Source organism: Cajanus cajan, chromosome 8 (assembly GCF_000230855.2).
Source record: "Cajanus cajan strain Asha chromosome 8, NIPB_CcT2T_4, whole genome shotgun sequence".
Taxonomy (NCBI): Eukaryota; Viridiplantae; Streptophyta; class Magnoliopsida; order Fabales; family Fabaceae; genus Cajanus; species Cajanus cajan.
Window position 1 is genome coordinate 14,008,103 of NC_138524.1, and position 8,469 is coordinate 14,016,571.

The 8,469-nt window shown below is 28.9% G+C and overlaps 1 protein-coding gene across 1 annotated transcript; it reads left to right on the forward strand.

The window, feature by feature from the left end:
* Positions 1-805: 805 nt before the first annotated feature.
* On the forward strand, positions 806-5,542 carry LOC109806085 (uncharacterized). Its single transcript, XM_020368440.3, has 4 exons — positions 806-1,087; positions 1,172-1,306; positions 4,781-4,867; positions 5,102-5,542. Exons 1-4 carry the CDS (start codon positions 956-958, stop codon positions 5,252-5,254), a joined length of 507 nt encoding a protein of 168 aa, XP_020224029.1. The 5' UTR covers positions 806-955; the 3' UTR covers positions 5,255-5,542.
* The last annotated feature ends 2,927 nt before the right edge of the window (positions 5,543-8,469 follow it).

An 8,469-nucleotide genomic window follows, 5' to 3' on the forward strand; every position in this document is an offset into this window, starting at 1 on the left:
CATATGATTTAATTTAATCTTTAATTCACTCCGAAAAAAATTATTAAATGGGATTCGTGGATTTAATTTGTTAATGTAATGTATCAATTTTAATTTTTTTTATGAAGAGCTAAATTTTAGAATTATAAATTCAATTTTATATATTTTATATCTTTATCTTTTATTTTTAACTTTATATAAAACATATTTTTATTATGTATTAAAAAAATATTTATTTATATATAAAATTTATTATATATAATTTTAAATTGCTACTATCACTTAACGAAATTTCTTCAAAAAAATAAATAAATAAATGTCAAATAAGAAAGGAGTATTGAATTTAATTTCAAAAAATTACAATGAGTATGAATGTAATTTTCTTTAATTACTATTATTTTATAATATCACTCAAAAATATAATATTTTTAATTAATTTTATATTAATTTACTTGTAAAAAAAATGAAATATTAAACAAAATTTTACGACTCTTAAAAAAAAGAATTAATCACTTATATACTATCGGTATAAAATTTATTTACATTAATAATTAATTATATTTTTTAGTTGTGTCATGTCATTATAAGTCATTGTTAAATATAAATGTGTTTACAATAATATGACACAACTAAAATATTATATTATTGTTAAAAATAAATGTATTTACAATAACATAGCACAATTAATATATCATGTTATTGTTAAAAATAAATGTATTTACAGTAATATAATATAATTAAAAGATATAATTAAAAACTTTAAATAGGAAGCGATAATTATTACTACTACACTTGTCCAACGTATGTACGTTGTTTATTTATTCCTTACTTTTCTACTGATGTCTCCAAGTTCTTGTGGAGCAAGAAAAAATGAAAGATGCCCTGATGAAAGAAACACGCAGACGCAGAGAGGATTGAAAAGTAGCAGCACACTATTAGCTTGATTCGTAGTTCAGTCTGAGCTGGAGAAACGAGAATGGTGGTGCTTCCCGTGGTGAAGCTGGCAACACTCGCCCTCAAAACCGCCTGCAAACCCATCGCCAACAGGCTCAAGAAGGAGGCCGGTTACCACCCCAAGTTCCGCAATTTCATCATCGCCATCGCCCAGGTCCTTCCCTTCCCTTTCTCTCTCTTCTTTCTTCACCCTCGCGCTCGCACCGCTCACACGTGTGCTTCTGCTTCTGTGTCTCAGGCCAACCACAGGCTGACGACGAGAGTGCAGAGAAGGATTTACGGCCGTGACACTGGCGTTGCCATCCGCCCTCTCAACGAGGAGAGGGCTGTGCAAGCGGCGGCGGATTTGCTTGGAGAGCTCTTTGTGTTCTCGGTACTCATAACTTTATGCTATGCTTCTTACTACTCTTGTCATGAATTGCCTTCTACCTGTTTGTATGTTTTTTTTTTTTTTTGTTCGTTCCTGGAGTATCCACCGTTGATAACAGTGACTAATTTCCTGGCTAGTTTAGAGGCACCTTAAATGATGAGATAGTTAATCCCAAGATTTAACGCAATTGCATATACAAGACACGATTCGAACCCCTGACGTTGCTTAAGCGTGGATCAACCCCTACCGCTGAACCACACGCTTGGAATTCAAGTGTCATTAGTCTATATAGTAAAAATTAGTATATTTCGATATAAGTTAGAACTGATTCTCATGGATTTTTCTATGGAAAAAAAATAATTATTTTTAGTAGAGAAGTTCTCAAAATTTACTCTTAAGTTTGTATCTAAACAAATTGAAATTCATAAAATTTGGGTTTGAACTTAATTAACTTAATTATATAAAACCAATTCTGATTGAGACATGTTTGGATAAACGTTTCCAGAAATACTTTTAGGAGGAAAAAAATGAAATAAATTTTTTCATAAACTAAAATTAGCTTATGCATAAGTTAAAATAAGTTTTTGGAGAAACTAATATGAGAGAACTTTTACAAATTAGTATAAGCATAAGTTAATTTTATCTTATGGAGAAATTTATTTTTTTCTTTTCTATTTTTTTTTTTTTTAAGTGTTTATGAAAAAGTTTTTCCAAAACATGTTCTTGAATCATATTTTTAATCTATGTGGACCAAATGTTAGAATAGTGGATTAAGCCTAACTCAACCCTACAAAACCGGCTTGTAAGGTGAGGGTTGTTTTCCACTTATATACTATTCAATTGCCTAATCTCTAGTCGATGTGGGACTTGGGTTTTTCCCAATACACCCCCTCACGTCCAGCACTATCAGGCTTGGTACGTGGATAAATGGTGGGTGACCCTTTTTAATGATCTAGGATTGGCGGGACTTGGGTTTTTCTCAATACACCCCCTCACACCTGAGGCATGCATCAATGGTGAGTGGCCCATTTTTAAAGTGGATCTAAATGGCTCTGATACCATGGGAAATAGTGCTGGACGTGAGGGGGTGTATTGGGAAAAACCCAAGTCCCACATCGACTAGAGATTAGGCAATTGAATAGTATATAAGTGGAAAGCAACCCTCACCTTAAAAGCCGGTTTTGTAGGGTTGAGTTAGGCTTAATTCACTATTCTAACATGGTATCAGAGCCATTTAGATCCACTTTAAAAATGGGCCACCCACCATTGATGCATGCCTCACAGGCATGAGGGGGTGTATTGGGAAAAATCCAAGTCCCGCCAATCCTAGATCATTAAAAAGGGAGGGGGTGTATTGGGAAAAACCCAAGTCCCACATCGACTAGAGATTAGGCAATTGAATAGTATATAAGTGAAAAGCAACCCTCACCTTAAAAGCCGGTTTTGTAGGGTTGAGTTAGGCTTAATCCACTATTCTAACACCAAACACCACCCTTCAGGCTAGCTCCCAATGAGGTTGCATCTAAGGTAAGGTTGGCTAAGAGTAAAGGTCTGTTTGCGAAAACGTTCAGAGTCTTTTCAATGTCAATCCATAAAATATTTTCAGTCATGTTTGATTCATTGGAAAGTGTGTAACGAATGTGCAAATGCCTATACAAACACACTAAGACGGCTTTCCAGCACAATGTCATCATTGTGCTTGGTGGAATAATTATTTTGCCTTCATCTTGAGAAAATGACACGCATCTTAGTAACTAGGAGAGGTGTCATGATTCATGATCATTTTTTACGCTACTAGTGTGGTTGCAGTCGCAGTTTCGTTGCTTTTATTGATATTGCGAGATATTGTGGATAAATACAACCACGATTGGAGTTGTGTTGAAGTCACAAATGCTCAAAAACGTTGGTGTTGGTGTTGCAGTTGAAATTACGGTCGTGTACCATCTTTTGAAATTCACCTGTTTGGCCCCCATTTATCACCTGGATGTGACCATTTTTTTTCTAATGACTCTTAGTTGTGATTTTCACGAAATGAATGTGTTGTTGGATATAAAACCATTTATGTGCCTTCACTTAATTACTTAAGCTTTAGGGATACTTAGTTTATGACATGGTTTTAGGGTCCTTTTAATCGTGTTGTGTTGCGTACGATCCATGTTGTCATATTCTTCTAAGTGACAGTTAAATTTTTAGCAAAAGGTAACATAGCCCTGCGCATTGTCCAGACTTCAAGTCCAAAGGCTTTTGCATGTGAGGTTATGTTGGATAGAAAGCCAGTTAAGTGCCATCACCCAACAGATTAAACATTTGGAATAGTTGGTTCATGAGAATTGTAACTGCATTACAACTTGTCTTCCAACTAATTAGGTGGAGGCTGAAAAGTGTTTTATATCTCTAACTTGTGAATTCTTATATTTTATTTGAATAAGAATCATCTCGATCAATATTCAAGAACATTGAGAACCATTTGAATATGTGCAAATGGCAATTCTGTTCATGAAACTACCCAACTCTTTCGATCATTATTCTTTTCAGTTGTCCTTAGTTTATATACTACATATACTTATTTAGTTGTTTTTTTACAGGGAATGCAAATTGTGCAATTAATTATGTAACCATATATGGCAGGGAAAAGTTATCCTTCCTTAAATATATGCATATGGTATTGGGAACTGGACTAATAAATCCAGCCAGTGCAGAGACTCCTTAGATCAATTTTTTGTTGGGATCATCAATAATAAAAGGCCATGCTATTCATTGCACAGAAATCCTTTCTTATGAGCTTGCATCTTATTTACCTGTGCTATTAAATTGAGGTTATGCTAGGATGTTTTAAGAGGGAGTGTTTATGGAATTTTAAATAAGCTCCCATCAACTGTATAAGCTAATCTACAAACAGCTGTCTAAGCTCCTCTTGTGCATAGACTTTTCCAATGCCTAAGAGCTTTTCTTATCTTGTATAGGCTAGGTTCTCAGTGGACTTCCCTTGTCTAGCAAAAAAGGAAGAAAAAGATTTAAACCAGACCACAAGATTTAACATATATTATTTGAGGGTGTGGAAAAGTTTTCTACAATGTCTAGGCTTTATAATGTATTAACCAAGAAATATCTGAGTGGATGGTAACATTTAGGTTTAATGCCTACCATACTAACATATGCTTTGAACTTTTGATGACCTGTGTGAACTTGATTGACTATTTATCCCATTTAACTTCTTATTTAAACTGAATATTGTTCATATATGTGAGAACTTCCTATAGTTTGTAGCATTTCCAGTTCTTCTGCTTGTCAAATTATTCATATGATCTTTGGTTCATATGTTCAAATTCATTCTGTTTCCTTCTTGCTCACGATGAATAAATAGCATGCCAAGAGTTTTTCATCTCTACCATCTATCAAATTTCCTTCCATCATCGAATGCTCTTCCTAATAACTATATAAGAGTATTTGCATCTAAATTTATTTCCTTCTATTTAGGTTGCAGGAGCTGCCATCATCTTTGAGGTGCAAAGAAGTTCAAGATCAGAAGCTAGAAAGGAAGAACTACGTAAACAGGAGTTACAGGTTGTCTTTCTGCCTTTCTCTGGTGTGGGGATAAATTATGGAGGGATTTCATTGAAGCAAAGTTGGTCTTCTTGTAGTCCACTTATTTTCTCTAAATACTATGAATGTTGGAGGTTTTAAATTTGTCTTTTTCCCCTCTTCTGGGCTTAAGTTTTACTTACATAATTATTTTGGAGGGACCAAAAATATTCTAAATTTCAAGGATGTACTCACTTTTTTTTTGTTAATTTGCAGTCAATAAGCATGAGGAATGAAGAGTTGGCCAGAGAAATTCAACTTCTTGCACTGAAGATCGAAGAGTTGGAACAACATGCTAGAGGACGAGGACTACTTGGCACTCTTAACATAAGACACACTGAAGCCTCTGTAGATAGAAAATCCAATTGATTGTTGCAATTGTTAAGCATTGCTCACAGATTTTCATGAGCAAACCTTATCTCTTGGTTTGGCATGAAGCCTTGTGGCGGTAAAAGAGCTAAAACCAAATTTTTAGATGTGGTGAGGGGCTTTAAGGATTAGTCTTACATCCAACCTAAGATATAAAACAAAATTGTAAAACACATTCATGGCTGTGTTCTTTTAGAAAATTTCTGTTCCAAGGACAAATTCTGCCTGCTAACTCAGTTTCAAGTGACAAATTCAGCCTGCTAAATACAGTTTCAAGCCTTTGGAAAATCTACATTTGTTTCCTCCAAAGTGTTTTCTTTATTGTCAATCACTTGCTACTGTTCACATGGCTGTCTATTAATAACTCAAATTTATCTGTAGTTTGGAACAAGAGGGATAGCGTTTCCTCTTTAATATAATTCTTCAAACCAACTTCAAAATTTATTAGAAATTATAAAATGAGAAATATAAAATAAAAAAAATATGTTGTTCATGTAATTAAATTTAAACTAGATTACACTTTGAATTTCTTTATTTATTTTTAAGATTCAATTTGATCTTATTATTTTTTAATGATTTAATTTAGTTATTTAATTTTTAAAAAATATTGAATATTATCCTTTCGCACAAATTAACACTAATAATATTAATAAGATCAAATGGACAACATTGAATATCATTTGAAAATTAGAATACCAAATTAAATTATTTGAAAATAGTAAGATCAAATTGAATATTTTATAAATAAAGGAATTAAATTGATTAAATTTGTCTAATATTTTCTTGTCTAGCTAAATTTGAATTTTCTTTTACCTATTTAATAATTTATTTTATTAGATAACTCCTTTATTTTGTGAGGTTTTTTTTTTCAATTCTTAGTACTCAATTTGTTATCATTCATAATCTTGTTAAGGTAAGTAAAAGAAAATTCAAATTTATTTAGACAAAAAATGTTAGATAAATTTTTATTTAATTTGGTTCTATTACTTTTAAAATGTTCAATTTGATCTTATTTATAAAATATTCAATTTGGTTCTCCAATTTAAAAAAAATGGTCAATGTTATTCTTGTTTTTAATTTCATTAATTTTTTTAGTGCTATTTTGAATGAAAGGATGATATTGAATATATTTTAAAGATTAAACGAATAAATTGGGCATTATAAAAATAGGACTAAATTAAATTTTAAAAATAAATAAGAAGATTAAAAATATAATTTAACCCTAAATTTAACTTTTTTTAATTAAATAAATTTTAAAACATAATTTAAATAAAATAATCTAATAAAATATACATGATATTTATAGCATACATTATGTATATATGTTTTTTATTTAACAAGGTGGTATAACTTTTTTTTTTTCAATGGGTGAACTCTTAAAAAGGCAAAACAATATTTTCAATTACAACTCTATATTCAAGGTGAAATATTTAAAGAATACAAGTATATTCAATGTGTTTCATAAGATTATACAATTTACGCTTAATAGTAAGTATTGGATTTTGATACGTTCTCTAATAATGTAAGTGTCGATATATTTGTTGTTGAGCGTCATTTTATATTGTGTATGATGACAACACTTATAAAACACTCTCAAATCTCTAGGGTTGCACTAACTAGTAACTACTTTTGGTTTCCATATATTAATGTAGGTTATATTAATTATTTTATATTTAGTTAAAAATGTATTAAAGAAACCATTATAAAAACTAATTATGTTAAAAAAATTAGTCTTGTATGTTAAACACTAAGATCAAAGAATTTATGGTAAATTAACTTGATCAGTGACATTTCACATTGGTAGGTTAAGACTCCAACCAGATGTTACAAACTCAATTGTGATGAGATGATATAAGCAAATCATACACACTCTTGTGAAAAGTATTGATTGAGATCATCTTAACAAATTTGTTTTTGATTATTCTTGTAAGCTAGAGTTGTTCAAGCTAAATTATGAGTAATTTATTATGGTCTTTCAATAAAAAAAAAATAGAGACTTTATCAATTCTTATATATTAACTATAAATTTTATTTTGTGCAAAAGTGATTTTAAGAGTTTTTCTTTAATGAGAGGATTTGTAAGATCTTTATTTTTATTTTTATTTTATCTAATTCTATTTTTATTTATCATAAATATTTATAAATTCAATATTAATATTTTAAAATAAATTATCAATAAATAAAAATAATTTTTTTTATTATAATATAAATTATTTATCATAAATTTAAAATATAAAAATATTTATATATTAATTTTAAATATAATTTATATATTTAAATATGATATTTATTTATATAATATTTATTATTAATTTTAATTATATATAATAAACATATCTATATATTGCACAAAATAAAATACTATGAAAATTTTAATAGAGTCAAATAAAATTATTAATTGAAGGTTACAATCAGGATTAACTATACTTTTCTATTACTGATTTTGTGGTCCATGTGTGTTTTTTTTTTTTTTTCAATACTAATTTTAAGGTCCATATAGTTAGGAATCATCATAATGTTGATTGTATTCATTGATAGGTTGATTGACAGGTTCACGTGTTTTAAACTTTTAATCCTCATATTGGATTCATTTTCTGTTACCTGCTTATATATTTTTATATATTTTTTTGTTGAACGTTTAGTTCCTTACTTAAAAAAAAAAAATATATATATATATATATATATATATATATATATATATATATATATTGAAAGAATTTTTTTTAATAAAAGCTTTGTTATTCGACACAATGAGTCGAATTTTAATAAAGAGTTTCATAATATAAAGTTAAAAAAAAAGTCATCATGGATAATAACTTTTTATTATTTATTTATTTGCTCACTTATTTTAATTATTCACATATAGTTTCCGTTTTTTTGGAACATTATCGCTTTAATATTAATATATTATAGTATTTATATTTTAATAATTAATATTTATTAAATTTTTCTTTCAAATTTAATTTTATTACTTAATATATTTATTTAATTCTAATTATTTATTCAAAATCTTTAAAAACTTAATATGCAGATTATAAAAATTAAAAAACTAATGTCGTGTATAACACGTCTTTTAATTATCAAGTCATGTTTATACACCATTTTTGTATTTTAAAAAATATTATGTATAAATCGTAAAAGCATAAATCATTCAGAATTTTAAACAATAAATAATAATAATATTGTCTGTTTTTATTTTAGAGAAATTTAATTAA

Coding starts and splice junctions, on each gene's coding strand:
- LOC109806085 (XM_020368440.3), top strand. CDS start 956: ATGGTGGTGCTTCCCGTGGTGAAGCTGGCAACACTCGCCCTCAAAACC. Junction 1,088..1,171: donor TCATCATCGCCATCGCCCAG/GTCCTTCCCTTC, acceptor TCTGTGTCTCAG/GCCAACCACAGGCTGACGAC. Junction 1,307..4,780: donor GAGAGCTCTTTGTGTTCTCG/GTACTCATAACT, acceptor CCTTCTATTTAG/GTTGCAGGAGCTGCCATCAT.